At 39.8% G+C, this 21,350-nt stretch overlaps 4 protein-coding genes across 5 annotated transcripts in view; all 4 read right to left on the reverse strand.

The window, feature by feature from the left end:
- The window catches only part of LOC110068561 (complex I assembly factor ACAD9, mitochondrial-like), a 39,207-nt gene extending 33,489 nt beyond the window's left edge, over positions 1 to 5,718 (reverse strand). Inside the window, exons 1-9 of one of the 2 annotated variants that reach the window (XM_020775950.2) lie at positions 5,239 to 5,718; positions 4,371 to 4,467; positions 4,160 to 4,261; positions 3,340 to 3,443; positions 2,686 to 2,786; positions 2,248 to 2,326; positions 1,667 to 1,738; positions 1,094 to 1,196; positions 643 to 716 (exon numbers count right to left, since the gene is read on the reverse strand). In XM_020775950.2, the coding sequence (XP_020631609.2) occupies positions 643 to 716; positions 1,094 to 1,196; positions 1,667 to 1,738; positions 2,248 to 2,326; positions 2,686 to 2,786; positions 3,340 to 3,443; positions 4,160 to 4,261; positions 4,371 to 4,467; positions 5,239 to 5,376 (870 nt within the window). In that variant the 5' untranslated portion in view covers positions 5,377 to 5,718. The remainder of the gene's footprint in view (positions 1 to 642; positions 717 to 1,093; positions 1,197 to 1,666; positions 1,739 to 2,247; positions 2,327 to 2,685; positions 2,787 to 3,339; positions 3,444 to 4,159; positions 4,262 to 4,370; positions 4,468 to 5,238) is intronic. The other variant, XM_089276117.1, reaches the window with a different exon arrangement.
- Positions 5,719 to 6,209: 491 nt separating this feature from the next.
- Positions 6,210 to 8,539, reverse strand: LOC110068562 (chitin deacetylase 7-like). Its single transcript, XM_020775951.2, has 2 exons — positions 7,976 to 8,539; positions 6,210 to 7,318 (listed from the first exon to the last, which is right to left on the reverse strand). Exons 1-2 carry the CDS (start codon positions 8,419 to 8,421, stop codon positions 6,601 to 6,603), a joined length of 1,164 nt encoding a protein of 387 aa, XP_020631610.2. The 5' UTR covers positions 8,422 to 8,539; the 3' UTR covers positions 6,210 to 6,600.
- Positions 8,540 to 10,308: 1,769 nt separating this feature from the next.
- Positions 10,309 to 14,176, reverse strand: LOC110068560 (large ribosomal subunit protein eL20-like). Its single transcript, XM_020775949.2, has 5 exons — positions 14,100 to 14,176; positions 12,615 to 12,794; positions 11,838 to 11,967; positions 10,809 to 10,918; positions 10,309 to 10,458 (listed from the first exon to the last, which is right to left on the reverse strand). The coding sequence occupies exons 1-5, from the start codon at positions 14,115 to 14,117 to the stop codon at positions 10,366 to 10,368; spliced, it is 531 nt and encodes a 176-aa protein (XP_020631608.1). The 5' UTR covers positions 14,118 to 14,176; the 3' UTR covers positions 10,309 to 10,365.
- Positions 14,177 to 15,290: 1,114 nt separating this feature from the next.
- On the reverse strand, positions 15,291 to 19,967 carry LOC110068605 (N-acetyltransferase 8-like). The gene is made up of 2 exons (XM_020776004.2): positions 19,495 to 19,967; positions 15,291 to 17,115 (listed from the first exon to the last, which is right to left on the reverse strand). Exons 1-2 carry the CDS (start codon positions 19,861 to 19,863, stop codon positions 16,801 to 16,803), a joined length of 684 nt encoding a protein of 227 aa, XP_020631663.2. The 5' UTR covers positions 19,864 to 19,967; the 3' UTR covers positions 15,291 to 16,800.
- Positions 19,968 to 21,350: the final 1,383 nt, after the last annotated feature.

The raw sequence follows: 21,350 nt of genomic DNA on the forward strand, positions 1-21,350 counted from the left end.
AAGACTTTAACTGAAAATATTGTCATTTTGTTGACTATCATAGGTCTGCAATGTGTCAAAAGGGCTATAGGAGCCAATATTGACTAGGATTGTAGGTTCTTCGTGTGTGCAAAAAGCTGTCAGGAGTATTTTGTATGAAATAAGCCATCCTGGCATATAATTATATGTAGTGTTCCTTTTATGCCTTTAATTAGCACACATCCCTGAAACTGTGTGGTTCCAGAAAATATCCATACCCACCCAAAGGAGGGTTATTAGGGGTGAGCACCTCAAAAGCCAAAATGTTTAAAGGGAAGTATGAATCCAAACTGGAATTCCCAGAGGGAGGAAGGTGGGGGTGGGGGGGGGGGGGGGGGGGGGCTTCAAACCACAAAAGCCTCCATGGGAGAGGAGAAGTATGGATTTTTTTCCAGAACAACACATCACCCATTAATTGGTACATGTATTAATAGCCCATGAAACGCCATTCAGGAATTCAATCTAACTTGATCTTTAAGGTAATATTAAAGTAACTTAATTCTTTTGACAAAATTAATGTTTCATCTGGAGGGCAAAATTTTTTGCACTCTTATGAATCTATTTTAAAGTACATCATCTTATACAGAAATGTAACATACATTTACTGAACTTTCAAGAGCATACCTTGAAGCCTCCACCGACATCCCCAAGAACATTTTCAACAGGAATCAGAGTGTTATCAAAATGAAGTTCACAGGCTGAAAACAAAGAGCGTATCTTCAAATATGGTACTGTGTACATACATGTCTTCCTCTCTGTATGTACATGTAATATGAACCTACATGGTTGCCAATGACTTCAGTTTTAAAAAAATTCCATGACTCCCTAATTTAAAATAAAATTTCTTTTCAGGACCAGATAAATAACATGACAGAGGAGTGGTAGCAGCCTCCAGCCTAGAATTTTTTCCTGGCCATAAGTATAAATTTATTATCCCTGTCTCTACCAGAGTGCTGAATATATTGCAAGCCCATGCAATGAAAGATCCCTTGAAGTCATAATCTGATAGCAATTCTGAAGTATTTTTGCAACAAATTTAGCATTATCACATGACTTGTTCTTAATTTTTTCTTACTGTTTGAGCCTCTGATTCCAAGCTTGTCCTCAGGTTTGCCACTCGTCACGCCACCAAATTCCCTTTCCACAATAAAGGCAGTTATCTTGTCCTGCTGTTCACCCTGTTTGGATAAAGATTAATGCATCATGTTAAATTGTTATGAGGAAAACCACACTCTGGAACAAATACAGTAAAGTGAGTTAGGTCGTGTTCTATAGACTATTGGGATCAACCATTTCAATTGCAACCACTTTGGGTTGAAACGGTTTAAGTCTCTCAATAGAACACTTTTCCAACTGTTTTCAATTGAAACGCGGTAACTCCTGGGAATAGTCCATGCGCAAGCTACAATCATGCAACAAAATCACACAAATGCTTTTTGATTGATTTCAACCTGGTTTGAGGCTGGTTGAAAAAGCTGATCAACCAAACCAACCGAAAATGGTTTTTCCCCAAACATAGACCACAAAAAATCCCAACCAACCAGAAACAGTTAATCTCAATAGAACATGACCTTAGAGAATGATGCCTCAATCTTGCTCAGAGTGTACACCAAGAAAAAATTTTCTTATACTGCTATGTTACATGTACCTTGGCATCTGTGATATGAGTCCTGGCAAAGACAGTCATAACATCAGCCCATCCACCATTAGAGATCCAAATCTTAAAAGAGTAGAACAAAGCAAAATTAAATTTAACAAATTGTAGAAAGGAAACGGCAATGTCTCCTTGATATCACAAGCACCAGCTGTTTCTGCCTGTAATTAAAGGAGCTACGTCACATTTTGCACATCTTAAAAAGTTAAGTGTAAATTTTTCAAATTTGTTGTTTGTATTATGTATTAATCTTCTCCATCCTTAACAATCCTTGTTCCTTTTTAGTCTCATATTATAATCACTTTGCTGTTTTTCTATCTTGAGTTAGCAGACCACTATTTTCAGGTTTCCCTCAATTTAATGGTAATTTTGCTCGTGGCCAAAATAAATCAAAATACTGTCAACTGATTCTCATCTACCAATTACAAGCCTAGTCCATCAAGTCCCAGTCCCCATGGGATACCAGTACTACTTCTGCATTGCTGACATTGCAATCTGTCCCAGGTACTGACTGCTGACAAGCCCACAAATTTGAGCTGGTTAATTAACCAAGTCTCACACAATTCAACAAGAACCTTTGAGCCATTGAGAAGAAAGTGTTTTCCATCATCACTAAGCATGGCTCTAGTTTGAATGGATGCAGCATCACTTCCGCTGAAATGAATAAAAAAAACTCGGAATATAAATTCACTTGAACATTACTAAAAATTTCTTTAATTTAGTTGTGATGATCTGGATTTTACAAAGAGATTAAAACATCCTGGTGTCATCTCACTTGACTTGGAAGTTAACAGGGTTTTCAACTGAGTGTAATAAATCCAAAACTACATGTATAGCCGCAATGACCGGTCACAGCAAATCTACTTTGTATGACATAATTAATTAATTTGCTGATGTTTTGGTCAAATCAGAAGATGCTAATTAGCCATAAGAACTACCATCCAGCTATACTCCAGCTAGGTCAGTTTTGTCAACAATCATATTATAATTCACATTTCATTAAATAATCAAACCTTGAGGGTTCTGTGAGACAAAATGCAGCTATATGTTCACCAGAAGCCAGTCTTGGCAAGTATTTCTGTTTCTGTGCTTCCGTTCCACAAAGAAGAATGCCCTGGTGTGAAGAAAACAAAATAACTGAAAATAGCAGCACGTGCTTCGTAGTTGCGTTCTGTTCAATAAGAAGATTCCAGCAAGAGAGGCATATGAAATTTGAATCAAGAAAAACATACTGACTAAAGAACGATGTAATACCTTGTTAATGAAAGAAATCTGAGTGTATATATGCAGTTTATTTGTATAATTATTTGACTGATCATTGTTATTGATAAAAGGATCTGTTTATATCACCACAAAGCCGATAATTTTAGGACACTTTTAATAAACAACTGTCACATAGTGATAATCAAGAACAGAACCTAACACACATGGAGATGCAAAAATGAAAAGATAACAATAAGCCTATTATGTCATACGAACTCAACCGATAATACATATAACAGTCCATTGTACAGCATATATTATCATATCTTAACAGTTATGAAGACAATGCTAACTCATTTGTCATTTTTTAACATCCCTTTGTAATAAATCATTCATAATAATTTACGTCCACAAAAATACATAACATTACATTTGTAGATCAGTGTTAGATGTTACGTAGTTACCTTGAGGCCAATGGACTGATGCGCCATAAGGGTAACAGCTATGCTAGCATCAGAGAAGGCTTCAGTAACTCGTGCATAGTTTGTGTTAAGAAGACCAAGGCCACCTAAAAGTGTGTGGTAAAAAGAAATTAAGTCTGCATTTATTGAATTACAGTGTTTCCTCAGCTCCCAACAGAGGTCCTTGGTTTCTATCACTTGAATTGTGAATGCAAAGAAAACCGGCCCAATTGTAGAGCTTAGCCTCAGGGCAAGCTGAAGCAAACAATGTACCAGCCCAAAAATCAACCTCAACAGTCCACAAAAATATCTGTAGTTACTGGTATGATAGACTAAAATCAAACTGGCACTAAAATTAATTTCAACTCTTACAGCACCTCAGTCTGTACTTTGAATTTCTTCAAACATTCTCTTAAGTAAAACTTCACCTGCCTACCACACAAGTAAAGGATAGAATCTGGACTCCAAGAGATCTGGCCTGCATTGTTGGAAAGATGGGTAATACTATCAAAGGGATAAATAATTAATCGCTATGCAGTGGATAACACGATCTGTTAACAATTATCCACTGGATAGCGATTTATCCTGTGGCTATGGTGTTATTCACCTTGCGAACAACTGGGGCCTGGGCTATTGCACATAACTTTCTTGGCATTGCCTACTGTCTTGGTGTATTGTTCTTCCAGTTCTGACACCCCCCTCCCCCCTTCCCCCCTCCTCACTCAGTCAATACATTCCAATACAAACTGAGGCAAAGCGTTTCTGAACCATTAGCTTACAACAAGAAAAACACTTTAAATCATAGGCTGGTCTATAGTCTCACCATACTTCTCAGGGATCAGAAGTCCAAACAATCCAAGATCCCTTAGTCCTCCCATAACATCTTCAGGAATTTTGGCTTTCTTGTCAATGTCGGCAGAATCCACTGTGGTTTAAATATGTACACGATGCACAGTGTTGGTATACAGACATCAAAATAAACAAGTAATTGTTTAAACCACACCTACCAGGATACTTCTGGACCAAATGATTACCTTTTTCTTGAAAATATTTCTCAACAGGTTCAACGAGCATTGTCAGGGTTTCCCGTTGTTCTTCATTGAGTGGGTCCGGAAATGGGAAAACTTTTGCCTAATAAAAAATTGACAGATAAGCTACAAGCAATAAAATGTTAGTCGTCCAGTTAAAATGGTTTCAAAACAGCTGAGCCAAATTAGAATGAGACAATACTGTAATAAGGGGAAGAATATTGTACAACAGAAGTAAGATCTCTTCTTGACTATTACTGGTACATGGTCATCAAATAGGCTGAGAGTACATGAGATTAAAGAACTGAATAATATCTCCTGTCTCCATCAATCTACCAGTTTGGCCATCCTTTCTTTTCTTCCTTTGTTTGTTATCATTTATCCAGTCAGTCAGTCAATCATTCACCCAGTCAGTCAGTCAAACAGTCAATTAGTCAGTCAATCAGTCAGTCTGTTAGTCAGTCAGTCAGTCAGTCAGTCAGTCAGTCAGTCAGTCAAAAATTCAGTCATTCTGTCAGTCATTCATCCATTCCGTCAATCATTCACCCGATCAGTCAGACAGTCAGTCAGTCGGTCAGTCATTCATTCACTCAGTCGCCCACTCACTTCTCCCTTCATTCATTTCAGTTATGAAAGTTATAAAATCATTCACCCAACCATTCACCCACGTTCACGTGGACTTGACAAAATGAAGATTACATAACGAAAACTCGCATTCGTGTGTGTCTTTAATTTAGCTACGAAGGTGAACATCTCTTTTCCTGATCTTATTTACCATTAGTGACGATGCAAGTTTTACTCTACAATTAATGTCAAGGCTTTAAAATCCGATTAAAAAAACATACTGAGCTTAAATCTCGAAATCAAGTCTTACCTTGTTACAACGTCCGAGAAAAAGATCTTTGGCAAAAGTTGAAGTTGGCTTTGAGGTATGAAGAAAACAACGAAGCAATGGCGTGTTTACAAGTTTACAGGCGCCTAAAACTTGCCTACCAACTTTTAACGACAGCATGATAGCTGAATTTTGCGTCGTTTTCGGTCTTAAGATTCAAAATTATTTCATCGCAGAGTAAATATAAATACTTGTCACATTGATCGACCTTAATTAAGTCCTTTACCCCAGTCCTTTACTTCCTGCGCGGTTACTCTAGCTTCCAAATTTGGTAGTCACATTGAATGACCTTAATGAAAACTTTGGACCCACCTCCAGTCTTTCCCCTTTTTGCGCGGTCGCGCAGAACGTTGGGATTTTGCAAAAATATAACAAAAACACTGCCTGAAAAAACTGTAAAGATCAAAGTTTTCCTGGCAAATTCAAAGCAGTAATAAGTCTAAAAGCTATACTCAAGGTCATGATGCAATATGAAATTATTCCAAATTGAAAAAACTATAAAGAAAAAGAATTGACTTGACTCAAGTTGTAAAGCCCATATGAAAGCGTACCGACCCGGTGAAAGAACGTTTGTTCTATGAGAAGAAGTGCTTCATTAATACTGATACGGCTGCAAATACCAATGTATCTTCTTTACGTCCCTGAAGTAGGAAACTTGCAACAATGACCAACTGAGTTCGGAGAGGGTCGGAGAGGTTGAGAGAAACTGATCAAACTTGAAAGGACTCAGAGTACTCCAGAATTATTTACAGCACTGAAGGCAAACTGGCCCGTGTCAGTGAACTAAATTTGAAGTGCTGATAAGATCGGAACATCCAGAACAAACAACTCGCGAACAAACGAAATTTCAATTCAAGGGCGCTTTATTTGCGCACATTTTCCTACCTACGTATAAATTCTATTCGTGACAAACGAGGGTCCTAATCAATCAATCAATCAATCAATCAATCAAATTATTAATCAATCAATCAATCAACACTTTATTTAAACACATTACACCAAAGAAATAGCTACAGCACAGTACATATTTCACTACCAACATAAAGAGCCACCAAGTAAATCGGATTGAATCCTTCACTAAATTTCATTGAAATGGTCAAAGATACACAGAAATATAAGCATACTAAAACGATGTGACAAAGGAAACCCTCGGTCACTTTTCGGTCAATTTTTTGCCACAAAGAAAGGATATTGAAAAAAAGAATGAAATCATCGTTTAGTAATCTGAAGATAAAATTCTCTCTCTTTTTCTCTTCCATCCGGAGTGCAGATTTATTCAACTGTCAATTAGCCATCAAAACTGTATCTAGCGCGTATCTGATCTGACTGCTCTTAGCATTTCTTCTAATTTCCGTCTGGATTAGTAGGCGTTGGATAATGCGGAGGACACTTGGTGCAGGTGATCAGGTAGACCTGTTCACCCTTCACCGTGTAGTGACAACGGTTGACAGTCGATAAATCGCATCGCGGCTTTGGACGGTCAGGACACTTCCAAGGAGCGAAACTCTTTGCCTGCTCATCATTTTGAGGGTCTTTCATCCAAGCGATGACTTGAGAAGGTGTCAAAATCCAAACATCCCCCAGATCCTCGGCGTATTTAAGAAATTTCTTTGCGGCCACCATGTGATCATTGCCAAGGGCTGATAAGAAAAAGGTCACGTGCATATGCATCCCAAAGGGAGAACGGTTCGTGTCGTAGTGATAATGGAAGTTGTTGACCAGTCTGTCGTACCAGGCTGTTGCGTTCCCCGCTGGATCACACCCATCCATCATCGAAGCGCATGTTGTGTTATCTTTGTTCATGATGTTGATGTTAGGAATCTCCCAGAGCCCTGGGTAGGACATCTTTGGGCACGGTTGTTCTTGGGTAGGACAGGGCTCGGTCGACTGGTAGTCCAGGGTATAGGGGTACATTGGGTCACGCCCATCAAAGTTAGCATTAACAGGCCAGGAGAGGTCATAAGTGAAGTTACTTGTATACAAAACCTTAAACATGTTCTCAGTGAACATAAGGTCTGGTGCTCGAAATCCAGTAATTTCCTCATAGGGTATGTTTGCAAATCTATAAAACAATTTGTATATCAAAAACCCGATTAGTGTAGAGCTAACGTAAACATCTTCTTCGTCATAACTAGAAAAAATCAACCCTGTTTTTGAGATTTTATATTTTACTACTCCCCAAGTTCGATTCCCCTCCACGTTTTAATTTTAGCTTCAGTGGAAGCAAGGACCTTTTGACCCTTTTTCCTACAAAAAAATCACAGAGTTGATAAACCCTGAAAAAGGGTTTCCAGAGGCAAAAATACACATAACTCCTTTCACAAATGTTATTAGTATCGAGCATACGGCTAGGTATGTTTTTGCTGGTTTTTGGCTGGTTTTGCCGTTTAGATAAAGGAATAATTTTACTGAATTGTATTTGCAAATTTCCAACCCCCTCAAAATTATCCTTTTCAAGATTTCAGCTTCAGGTTTATTCTTAAAATATTCTTTAAATATTCTTAAAATTTCACAAATTTCAGCCTCGACATTCTTATGAAATATATCCTCAAAGAAGAAAAAGTGTACCGGGAGAAAAATCTAAAACACCCCCGTCCGAAGTAAAATCACGAGACGTGGAAAGTATTACGTTATTTCCGAGAAAACCACTGTTGCGTGAGACGGAAGCCAATTTTAAACGAGTTAATTATTCTATAAACGGGGAGGAGAAAAAACTTACCGATGCAAAATCTCTTTTTGCCCATCGATGTCGTTCTTCCACACAGTGTAATTAGCTTTTTCATAGTAAGTGGCTCCCTGGTGGGTAACGGTATGATCCGCTATCTCGAACCCTTTGGAATACGCAGTTTCCACCCAGAAGTAGTTTGTGCCTACGTTACAATTAAACAGGGTTGCCACGGCAGGGCAGCCGTTAGGATTTCGCACTTCGTCTAACAGCTCGATGTACAAGTCGTAAAATCGCTCCTCAATACCGTCGTCGAAAGTGACCATGATAATCTGTGGAGTTTCCTTAGGCGTCAGACCACCCGGTGGTTTGCGATCCTCGCTGCATCGGCAATTTGGAGGAAGACACTTCTGAGGATCGCAAGGCTGAGCGGGTTTGAATTGAGCACGAGCTTCAACTAAGGCTAGGAGGAACACCAAAGCGAAAAACTGAAGATCCATTGCTGGTGGGTTGTCGTGTTCTGACACGATCTACATAAGTTTATATAGTTTATATTTTCCCTGCAGTTTTCCAAGAAAGCTACATTTCCGGTTGAGACTGGCGAATCAAACACTGTTTTCTTTTCTAAGTCATACTAAGTGATCACGTGAAAGGTCAGTTGTATAACGTTACTGGTCTGATCCTGTTCTGGCACAACATGAAATGGCACGCGGCCAAATTACCCTTCAATCGCTCTTTATTATATATCGATCAAATAGAAACATGAACACCCCCCGGGGATAAATTTCAACCAGTTGATTGATAGTGCCTCCCTCCATCGACCATCGCAGCCATGGATATTAATAGATACCGACTAGTTTCTTTTTTCTTTTTTTCAATCGTTCTGACTTATTAAGAGGCAGTAGACTAATGGTCAACTGCAAGAGAACAGTAACCTGTTGGAGTGCATTACATGATGGAAAAAGACGTTACACGAGACAACGAAAACGGCGTTTTGAGTGTTCCCGTCTCCTTTCCAACGGGTGTACCCCGACCTGTGAACAGACAGCCTTTTGGATGTCGCTCCAGACAAAGTATTTCTCAGCAGTGCAAAAATAACAGGCAGGAATTCATCCGTGTCCATAAGCCTGTTTATCCTTGCCTTTGATGACCTTGATCAGTGGTGCAAAATATGGCTGAGAAAATTTATCATTGCCCGAATGACTAGCTCTCAATGTCTGGAGATAGTACTGCTAAGGGATAAGGGGTAAACAGGAAGACTCTTCTATGTAACCTTCCTCACTCGTCACCGAGGCCACAATCCTTTTGGTCAGCACCAACATTAGAATCACCACCTAACTAGACCCGATTTGGGAGGGGGGGGGTCACACTGTGTCCACGTGAGGGTACTCACCAGATTGTCATGTTGTTTTTGCCACCTGTTGTAGGTTGTTTGCTTAACAAAGGCCTACAAAAGTGAGGGTGATGGGCACCTCAGGACCCCCCTTGCTATGCCGCTGGATCTGAAGGGAAGTTCAGGAGTTGTGCATTTCCAGTGTTGGACCCTCCCAGAGGTTGCAATACTTGGTACTGACCAGGGCTGTCAATAAGGGCTGGAAACCATAACACCTGCTCTGGCTGTGTATGTTTGATAGGCCATTGATGTTACAGGTGCACTTGCCTATAGTTGATACAGTTCACGTAACAAGTTTGTTCAGGTGTAAAGATCAAGGCTACAGTTGACTTAAAATTTAACGACAATCCTGCTGACCAAAAGGATTGAAACCTCTGGGGCTGAGAATGAACCTATTCCTGTAATAGAGCCATCTGAACTCCAAGATGAAATTCCCTTACAACAACGTAACCAAAAACTACAACTTAGGGTCTCTGTGATTGTGTATGGCCAAGACCTATCAATAGACGGATTCCGCTAACATTTTAAATCCTTGATGACACCCAATTCAGACCATGTGATGATTCATTTGGGAGGTTACAATAATTCATAGTTCTGTTTCTACAAACTCCCATGCAATTAGTTGCATGTGACAAATTGCACAATTGCAACCTCCCGAATGAATCATTGCATGATCTGAATTGGGTGGCAAAAACGATGTAAACATGTTAGCCAAGCAGTCTACGAAATAACCAGACAGAGAAACATGTGAAATCCCTGAAGTCTACAACCTCGTTCCCACAGTCCTCTCCTACTCGGCTTCCGTGGCGAGAGAAACATGGCCCCTGTCTCTCTCGCCACCAGGGCCGAGTAGGAGATGACCCTGGGAACAAAGTTGTGACGTCTAGTGTTATCTACTAAATTAATATGGAGTGATGGGGGTCTTGAACATCTGATGGGCTGATGAAGGGCATAAAAATGAATTATGTGACAAGAAAAATCAAAACAAATAAAGTATGGTGTTATGAGATCAATTTTATTTTATGCTTCCCAGTGTCATTTTTCATCACTTTTAAAAGTGTGTATTAGGACGCTTGGCCACAAACTTGGACTTGTAATGGGACTTGATGATACGATGCGGCAGGGGAAACCTGATCTTTGAATTCTGCACACAAAAACAATGGAACAGAAAGTAATTTACTAATGTATTTAACATGGGTTACATAAACCTTGTCTCTGGGGTGTTATTTGGTATGTTATTATGATAATCACAAGCGAGATTTGAGATACACTGTAGCCCATACTAAATTACAGTTAGATCCTCACCATAGTGGGTTAATACTACAGTTAAAACAATATTTTCTTCCCAAATAATTTTTCTCTGGAAACCAGTGTTTAAGAGAATGATTTGACCAGTGCACAGAGGGTGAAAAATTAAGAATTTCAATATGTTTCGTATCTACAGTTACTAGATGCAATGCATGTCATTTAGTTAACAAACTAATGGAAACTTACGTGCAGCTGCTTCACGTGTGGTCGCCTGCACTTGCTGGCTGGAATCACATCAACCTTCATGATCTGAATGCTTGACCCTCGAGCTCGGTGACGAGCAGCCATATCCCGATCTGTGCATTAAAAAATAATCAGTACCTACTATTAAATTACTAAATTAAAAACTTGCATCTCTAAATGACCTGAACAACCAGATGTACCAAGTGACAACCCCATATAGCCAGCTAGTCTGGTTGAGGAACAGGCTTTTAGACAGATGGGTGTCCTGGCATCCATAGGAATGGCATCCATAGGAAAATTGCTTTATTTGTCACATGTTGCTTTATAAATTGTTCATTTGAGTAGACCCTATAGCACATTTTGGACGTCCACTTAACAAATCCTGGCTAAAAGCCTGTTGAGAGGCATTACTAATACAGAGTAAACTGTATGTTAGTTAACATGTCTTGCAGAAACACTTCTAACAAACTCTGAGCAGCTAGAATTAGAGAGGAAGGGTTGCAATGCCATGCAATGGGCCATGCATGCAGCTGGAACTTATCCAGAATTATCTAAGGTTATCAATACTTCCCCACCACTTTGATGAAATACTTCTCCATTGTGGGTATCCTGCACCATGTTTGTTGGTTCCCCTGACAGTTTATGGGTATCAAATTTTTACACCCGGGCCGGTTTGTTCAAAGCATAACAAAGCTAATCAGGATTAGCAAGAACTTTTATTTCAGTTCTTTTTTTTAACTTTGAAAATTTAAAATTAAAACCTTTCTGCAAGAAGACAACACAACAAACCCAGCAAGGATTAAGCAAGGAGCTATTGATTCTGATGTGCTGACTGCAACACAGTGAAATGTTAGGTCAGTATGTCTCTCAGTCCAAACTGCAGAGAAATTATATTTACATGTAATACAGGGCTGTCACTAAGGGCCATAACCTGTAACACCTGTTTCAGCTGAGAATGCTTGATGGGCATTTCATATTACAAGTGAACTTGCTTGGGTTTGGTATAATTTACCCACAAAGTAACAAACTTACAACAGGACGTGACAGCACTAGCCACAGTCAAGTCACGGTACTCCCTGTACATGTTGTGAGTTCCACTGCGAGAGTCATAACGCAGCCAAACACCAAAGTTCTTGATCCTCAGGGGTTTCTTCTCAAAAACCTGTTTAGAAAAAGTGTATTGATTGAGATCTAAAACATTTACATATAAGCATTAAGTTACCAGTGACAGTTACAAAATTGGCTAGCAGATTTTTTCAGGACCAAAATCAAAAAGTTGCAACTACGTATTTTTGATAGATGAGAATATATTTTTACATCAGAGAAACATTGCAAAGACATTTACAAACTCTCAATACTCCTAGTTCCCAAAACAAGAATCAGTCCCATGAAATGCCATAACCTGCTTCCGTGGTAGAAAATAATAATTGCTCTCAATTACAAGGAATGCATCAAACCGAATTTTTAGTTTGCTCAAGCATTCATGTCATACACATCTTGGTCAAACACAATGTCCAGCACTATTATCATTTCATAACATATTCAAGTTTTGTTATGAAGGGAGGGTTATATCTAGGTTTACATTTTTATAGTGTCCTCATTTAGAGGGAAACTGCTGTTTTAAGTGGCATTGAAATCAAGCTTGTACTTATTTTATCATCACTATCATCTAATTTAATCAGATATGTAAGAACGCAGACCCCATATAGAATACCTGAGGTGTGATATAAGTGAATAGCACTGATTGCCAAATACAATAATCACTGAATGACGCTGCAATGGCATCAGTTTACTAAACACCACACAAACCTGTTTGCAGGAAACAACTTCTCCATGCGACTTCTTGATTTTCTTCAACTTGGCAACAAAATACCAGTATTTTGATTTGGCTACAACCTCATCAGGCCCAAAAATCCTCATTTTGTAGAGGGGAGGGGACGGATTCTTTTCAGATGGCAGAGCCCTGCCAATGATTTCATATTCTTTCAGCTGAAAAATATGAAAAGTTGACAGAAAACTTAAAAAACAACAACAAGAAACACAGCTACATCTATTCAGCTCAAAATCTTTTTTTCAAAATTGCATCTACTATGGCAGACAAAATTAGAGCTTTTCACAACTTGCAGTATCCAAAAAAGAGAAAATTTTTCCATACATTAGGGGCCACTTATTAGAATCACTTTTCCCCTAAATTGACAAGTCTGTCTCCTTGCAAAACTGTTCTGCTACACAGGTCACCTTTTCAAAACTAGCAACACCAGTGCCACCATCACGATTTTAAGTACATGCTTGAATCAATCAGTCAATCAACAACTTTATTGATCTCCCTAGATGAAAATAGCCGAGAGTGAAACTCTCTACTAATTGGGGACACCTAAAAGTAAAAATTAAGGAACTAGTTACAGTAATTTAAATATTAATTAAATTAGAATATTTCAGTAGTAAGTAGTAGTCTTTGTAGCATGAAACAACAAAGAGTATTTCTACTCAGGGCTTGACTTTCCAGAAAAAACCTTGGGGCCAGAAGGCCCCCAGTTTTCAGATTTAGTCGCTAGCACAAGTGTTTCAGCGAAAAAAGTGAAAAGTTAGTCACCAGCGAAAAAAAATTGGCTGCATTGACAACCCCAGATATCACAACATCAAGCTCTGATATAGTGGTTGACCCCAGTATTTCATCCTGTTAGCCTAATAATGTACTCTCACCCATAAGTAAACCTTGTCCCAGTTGTTCAAGGGATTGATATATTAAATGTTGGAGGAGTTATGTAAATTCCGGACACAATGCTGACATGTAAGTGATCATAACAAACCATGCCCCTTTAGAAATGATAGTAGAGATAATTTTTAGGCTCATAATATGTGAAATTGGTAAAAGAAACCACTGTATCTTCTTCTAAGAGACATTTAAGAATGTCAGGCCAAATTTACGAGTAAGCCTCTGTCGAACATATTTTATGGTTTTGCAAAAACTTTAATACTAATACTATTTGTTTGTTATGAATTTTACGTTTCGAGTAAGGGTTTGACCAAGAACTATTTGTGAGGTTCTTGTGAATGAGAAATGCAAGAGTATAAATAAATCAAGTACAAGAAAGTAAGCTTGTTTAGGATGGAAATCCCAATAAACAGACAAGATCTTTCCCTCAGAAATCTCACAACCCAAAAACCTCATTTTTCAAAGTAAAACGGCAATATTACAATGGCACTAAGTTGTCTACGGTTTACTCTTGGAATAAAATAAGGATTTTATTCGCTACAGAATATATTAAGCCGGTTAAATGTAATCGTTGTTACCTCTCCGCAAACTTTCATTTTGAACACGAGGGAAGAAGAGAAAGAACGAGGCGCTGCTGGGGGTAATATGGCGTCGCGCAAGGCCTGCTGGGTTTCTCGGTACCAACCTTCTCTCGTTTTTCCACGACCAGCTGTCTGTCAGTTTGCTGGCAGCCAGTTCTCTCGAAATCAGGCAGGAATTATGAGAAGACACCGTCTGCCAGTAGTCTAACGTAATGTAGGAGAGAATTTAAACGCTGCAAATGGGAGCGGACAAGCATAATCTCAAGGATCACTTCTCACTCTATTAGCTGAGACAGCTCAACTATTATGGTTCCTGTCAACAGTTAATTCTCTCCCACTTGGACAACTTCAAAAGCGGCCTAACTGTCCGCTTTAAAAATACGTTCACTTTACAGAGAGTTCAGTTACAGAGAAATAAGTGAAACTCCGGGGAGCTTTCCATGTTATCGTTTCGTTTGCTTTGAGAGTTGACCGGTACATGTACTTTCGACTACCTTGGAAAACTCCGTTTGAACTCCCATAGAAAGTCTAGAAACTCTGTACACATTCCTGTAACCGGCTATTTAAGCGAACGTATATATTTCCGACGGGAACGGCTTAAGTTTTTCTTAATCGGTTTTCTAAGCTCCTCTAAGCGAATGCAGCAAAGGAAAGATACCATGGACTCAGTTCTTAAACAACAGGAAAGCAAACTAAGGCAGCCTAAAGCTACGGCGCATAGCTATGTGGCAACGTACGGGAACTCCTATATAAAAAGGACCGGGGTGTTCGTCGTCGAAAAAATATGACAGGAGATAGAATACCAATTAGAATTGGTACCTCTTAAGGGCGGAAAAAAGTTCCAATCCACGTCCACAAACCAGTCAAAAGAGGATTCTTTTCAAAATTCCCGACGAGTATACCCGTCCTTTTTGATGTTACGATATTTGATTTACCTTACATGAATCGTATTAGACCATGCAAGCAGCACGCAAGCCCGGATGTACGCGCGGTCTCATTTCACTGATTTCGCTGTCGGCGTTTGACGCTTCCTTGGCGGTATACAATGTTACAGAAGTTTTAGCCGGGTGCCCAATTTTTACACTAAAGGAACGAAATATAGAGAAAAACCCTTGAACCACAACAATGTTGCTGTTCTTGTTTTGCCTTGAGCTAAATAGAACAGTCATAAAGATTTGACCAGCAATGTTTCAAATAATTTATATTTTATTTAGTAAAGTTTTTATCTGCTTAATACATAATGTTTCTACGTAAAATTTTTTCACGCTAGAACTACTCTATTAGATTTCGATTTTCAGTTTCTATTGCTTGGTTTTCTGCCTTGTACCTGCTCTACCTCTCTTGGAAAAATTCCCGCTTGGGGTGCGGAAGACTTAAAAAAAAAAAGAAAATTAAACAAAAAATAAAAAAAAAAACAAAATGTGGTCCTTTCAGCTCCTGTCAGGGAGTCTTGGAGAATTGGAATGGAATAGAAAGGTTGCATCTTAGATAACTGTTTCCGTCGTCAAATCACTTAATTATATTAAGTCTGTTTGGGCTAACCAGGAGTAGCCAGAGAAAACACATTTCACGATCAATCTCTCACTCACTGTTCAGTTCTTATTCATCATTCAAATGAATTTTCTTTCTTGATAACTCCTAACTCTTACACCGTCTTAAACTCTTAGCTATTTTTAAAATATTGTCCGTTCATCCAAGTGTTAAGCTCTATTTGAACGTCATAAAAACTATTATCTAAGTTATGCCTCTTTTTTTCCAATGCACTTAAGACCCGGACACACGCCGCAACATTGCTGGCAACAGTTTCAGTCAACGTGTCCAGGGGATTCAACAGTTTGCGCGGCATTCCAGAAGGGACAAGCGAGTTCTGCTGCAACCAAAGAGGTTATGGAATAAGTCAAAGCTATTCAGTAAATTTTGCCCTCCTATGAAGTCAAGCGAGGAAACATCTTCGGTTTTGGCTTAGAGTTTTAACAGAACGCAAGAGTAGCTGATAGTCAATTAAGCCACGTCATTCCGCGTAATGTTGCGGATGGTGGACGCGCGTTAAAATTTGGCCTACGCTATGTTATGGGCCTTTTCGTTTTTCATCAGAACTTAAGAAAAGTTCGCCGTATCATCTACTAGGCAAGCTTAATTTATGTCGCCTTAACATGGTGCGCTTTCCTAAACCGATGAGATTAACGCGTTTAGTGATTGGCTTAGAAAAATCGCGGGAAAATTTGTTAACCAATCAGAGTCATTAGAGAGAAGGCATTGCCGTCTTCACCCAATCAAATGCACGACAAAATCGGTGCAGTTTGGATGAATTTTTACGCGCTTGCCATTTGAGGGTGTAAAGCTCCGTAACTGTAAGATCAGTGTTCTTTTGAAGTTAATTGTAATTTTTTCGCCGTGGTGAAAATGGTTCTAGGTATAGTTTAGTATTACAAACCCAATAGTAACCAAGCTTGGAGTAACCTTTAAAAAGCTGTTTATAATCAATAACCGATAGGTATAAACTATTGACCTCGTGGAATAAGTTCACACGACTGTCTCTATAGTTTTACTTTGATGTTCTTCAAACGGAATTCTCTCCAAGCGTTAGGCAAGCTAGTGACGTCACAGCACTCTGGAGGAATGATCACGCAACTCTCCTTGTGACGTCACAGGATCATGTCGCACGCAACAACGTTACGCAATTGTCTTTTCGTGACGTTCAACCTTGTCGTGCGACAGAGAACTCTTGCCTTGTCGGTTTCACGTCACAGTGACGTAATCTGTGGATCTTTGTCTTGCTTAATCCAGGGAATTCCACCATTAACTCTTCGTAGCCACATTCTTGGCAAAACCTGAATGCCTCCTGTAGTAGTCTTTTGGCAATCAGTTTTCGTCTTCCCCTGAAGCAAGTATCCACAGACATTCTCGTCACAATCGCCATAGTTTCAGATTTTTGATCAACGGCGATGAAGCCGACGATGGAGCTGTCGAATTCCGCCACGAGGAAAGTGCACTTCGCTTTAGAAAGATAATACTGCAATCAGGAAAACAAACGAAAACATGTTGAAAATGGCTTTACTGACTGGGAAACCGCAAAACATTCTTGAAAAGCCAGAACTAATAAACAATCATTTCCGAGATTCCACAGATAATCTCCATGTCCAAAATTCAAACGCTTTCCACTCTGATCTGGATAAAACCCTGGCATGTGGCCACTCAAATGACCGCAACTTAGCAAGATTTCTATGTGCTACTGGCAGCTTGGAGTCTATTTTTCCTGACCAGGACTACGGGCGAGGTGTTTTTGAGATGAGAAGGGACTGGGACGAGACAAGGGTGCGGTAGCGCTGTACACGAGAAAGAAAGCGCCTTTAAAAACTCCTCGTGAATTCCGCCCTTTTTTATTCCGCCCTTTTTATACGTTTGCGTACACGAGATCGAGATGACATATACTAGAGAGGGCACGAGAGAAAGATCGGCGGCGAAACATTCTAACGTGCTGTTGTTTGTTTTGGAACGATCACTGAGTGGAAATAAAAGAAGCTTTGTCAAATTTGAACTTTGAACAAGGTAAAGGGTAGGGGTTTAGCATATCATAAGCTCGATCAAAGTGCACCAAACTTGGACAGGAAAATTTGCCCGTTTTCTTTATAGCTGAAAAAAGAAACTAAATTAGAAAGTCTTCGAACTTTAATTTGATACAAAACCTGGCACACTAAACCACAAAGTGGTGTGAAGTACACCTCTATAGATGAAGATGAAAACTCACATGTAACCTCACGTTGTGTTTTACCCGCAACTGATCTATTTTTAGTCTGACACATTCCTTAGCATGCATTATTAAGTGTTGCTGTTCTGTCCAACCAATGACAGCGTGCGTGCGAGTTTTGAGGAGAATCACGTTTTCCACGTGAATTGCAAAGTGACTCGTGATATGTCCTTTGTAGAGAGAATTAATGTAATCTAAGGAATTTTCATCACCACGACGGATGTATAAACTGAATGTTCTCGATGTCGTTATGAGTGATCGATTGTGATTCAAACAGGATTAGCGTGCGCAGAAAACGGAAATTGTGCGGCGAAAGTTCACGAAAACACGCGAATGCTAAAGGAAACCAGTTCCCCTGTTATTTTTCTAGAATTTTCCGAACTGCATTGTTTTTGGTTGCTCTCCAATTTTTGGAGATCTGAGGTATAGAGATTGAAAATGGCCCTTCAAACTCCTCGAGACAGTTTGGTATTTGAAATAACATCACGCAAGCAAACCATTTTAGGAATGCTAGGCCTACACACTATTGAAAGAAACGATGTTTTGGACATTGTTTGCCAAGGAAACAATTTCCTAGAACAAGCGAGTTGTCTTATATAACATTTTCATGTCTCGGCTATTGTAAAAACGTGACTTTTTCACCGGGCTGTTGTCACAGTTGGGTATGTTTCACATTGTAGAGAAGATCACGTTCAAGTTACGTAATCACTTCTAATCACGTTATTGAGATCAGACACACTAAAACAAGACAGGGTGGGAGGCGTGTGGGAGGAAGAAATATTGTTTTCTCTTATGCGCTCCTTTTGAATTGCGGGAAGATTTGATAAAGGGGTTAAGGAAGCTCTATAGCTTGTACAACCGACTGTTACATGAATCACTAAGGTAGAATTAAGCCACGAAACGCAAAACTACAATAGACTGCCCTGGTTTCCTTTGTTGATTCTTAGCATTCGATATAAACACAGTTTGAGAACGCCGGCTTCTGTCACTACTCGAAATTTAAAATTATGAAATAAAATGTTTTGACTTTGAGATATTTTATCCTTCAAACGGGTTCTCCAGAAAAATAAGGTTTGTTTTCCGGTTTGAGTGTTTCTTGAACAAACAAAAATCGAAAAAGCTCAACAATTTAACGGGAAAGGTACAATTTTATAGCTTCCCGGCCGGCGTTTTCTAAACGCAAAAGTCACCCTGAAAATTATCTGACCTGTCTCGAATCTCGTGTTTCTCTGATTTCATTCATTTCTACCTCATATTTCAGCCATGCCAGTCTAGTCATGTTCTCTGCAGGAAAGCAGTGATTCCAGATTTTAAGGTGATACGCAAAAGATTAGCGAGAGAACAGGGGAAAATCAATTGTGTCATTGACAACTTGAAAGGGCTTCGACTAATTTGCATTGTGCTGGTTTCCCTTAGGCGCGGTCGGCTTACAGTGTTTTGGAAACCCTTTGAATGCCTCAAAAAGGCTTCTAATTGCCTTGTGTTAGCTTCCAAGTTGCACTTTGTGGGCTTTCAGTTGTTTTGGTTTGGTTTACTATGTAGTAGCAGCGCGGCCCACCAATAGTATCATGGAAAGTCCTTGATGGGCCTTTGAAAAAGTGGCGCTAGCCAAAATGGTTTATTATTACAAAGAGAGACACTTACTTGTGAGATGTTGGCCAAGTCGCCTCTCAGTGAACTTGTCAAGTATTGATAAAACCACCGGTAAATATATAGAAAGACAGCACAGACGACCAGGATCACTCCAAAGAGGGCAAAAATACAAGACCTGGCCAGCGTCACCCCAACTACCATAAAAAACAGATGGACAAAAATCACTGGTGGACTTCGGACGGTCTGTGCAAACATCGGCCAAATCAGGCACCTTGTCTCCTCCAAGAAAAGGTTGTGGATTCGCCGCGTATCGCCGCGTTGAAATCGGCGGACGCGCAAATCGTTGTCTAAGGTCGGGATTCTGCGATCGGGCGACGTTTGTTTAGCAATACTTTGAAATTCGCACTCGGAGTCCGCCATTATGTCTTAGACCAGTAGCTTTCAAGAAATTATCGAAATCTAACTGCTCTCAACGTTCTTTGCGTGTTGCTTTTTAGACAAGGGCGAGACTGATCCACTTTGCACGCGGACACAGTTATACTCGGTTATCACATCACGTAGCGGCCGGGTGATTGGCATATGAGCTGTTACGTGCTAAATATAACCCAACCCAGCTCAAATAAGGAAGCGCTCGGGTCACAAGATTGACCCGTTCATTCCCACATGTATCTCCGTAACCTACGTCTTATACCTCACAGGAAGCTCGAGACGTTCATCTCTGGGAGAAAAGCCCGTAGATGACTTTAAAATTGGCGAAATTTCAATCTCAGCGAGGTTGACCTTCAAAAGGAACTACCAGTGTAGCGGAGAGGGGAGAGGTGTGGGGAGTTTGCGCACCTCACCAACAAGGGTGGGCTAATTTATTCTTTTTCTTTTTCTCTCCTCTCGGGCGAAGGAATTTACTGTCCTTGCCTGAATCAGGCACATCGCTTTTGTCTGTCATTACTGACTCACCAATACGCAATCCTAATTTACCACTGGTTCCTTATTTGGTGTTTATGCGCACTAAGGAACATATCTGCCGTTTGGTGAGGGCGAACCCCTTGGAGAAGAGAAGGATCGGCTTTTCGCAGTTTTCCTCTCAGAGATTTTTGAAAACGAAATAGAACAAGAATTTTTCTCCTTCTGGAAAAACTGGAAAATTGTCAAGCAGGATTTACAGCACGTAGCAAACCAAACTTCAAGAGTAAATCTCACGGCATAACATGTTTTGCTTTGCTCTGGGGTCACGTAGCAAATGAAACCAACGTAAACACTCAAAAGTGTGACCTCTTTGTCGTCTGGAACAGAAATCGTGAGGGGGGAGGTGATACTCGCCTATTTAACAATATGGGTAGGTATCTGCGGTCTCAAAGTATGGGTATTGAACGGTTTTAGCTTGGAATTGGAAACGTGTCATAAATTGTGCTTTTTGCATGATGAAGAGTTTCTTTTCATCTTAACAAAACCTGAAAAATAAAGGGTGGTACCCTCCCTCCTCAACCAATGATTCAGAGGGGTATCCCCCTGGCACAGGGCCAAATAGTCACGGAGGCTTTGTTCTCGTCTCGGGGTTTTCCCCGAGAGTTCACGGAGAAGGATCTTTTATCACATACCAAAATCTTCGGCCTATGCCTCGTGATCTTAGCGGCACGTTGCACATTCGTTATGTTTTCGCTTCGTGTTCTGGTCCATTGAAAGCGCTATTAGTTTGAGCTGAGGAATCCGGGGGAAGGATCCACAGAAAGAAGTGTCGATAGGGGATCTTCCTGCGTTTCAGGAGTTAAAATTTCTTCTGATGTTTTTAAAAATTTAAAATTATCCGATTGAAAACTTCCTTTCAGAAAACCAAGAGGTATTATGAGAGTCCGTCTGTATTAATCATCAAAAATTTGTCTTTAATACCCCTGGGAATGACAATGTGTTAC

This window comes from Orbicella faveolata, unplaced genomic scaffold (genome assembly GCF_042242905.1).
Source record: "Orbicella faveolata isolate gen_17 unplaced genomic scaffold, um_ofav_v1 contig_4, whole genome shotgun sequence".
NCBI classification, from domain to species: Eukaryota; Metazoa; Cnidaria; class Anthozoa; order Scleractinia; family Merulinidae; genus Orbicella; species Orbicella faveolata.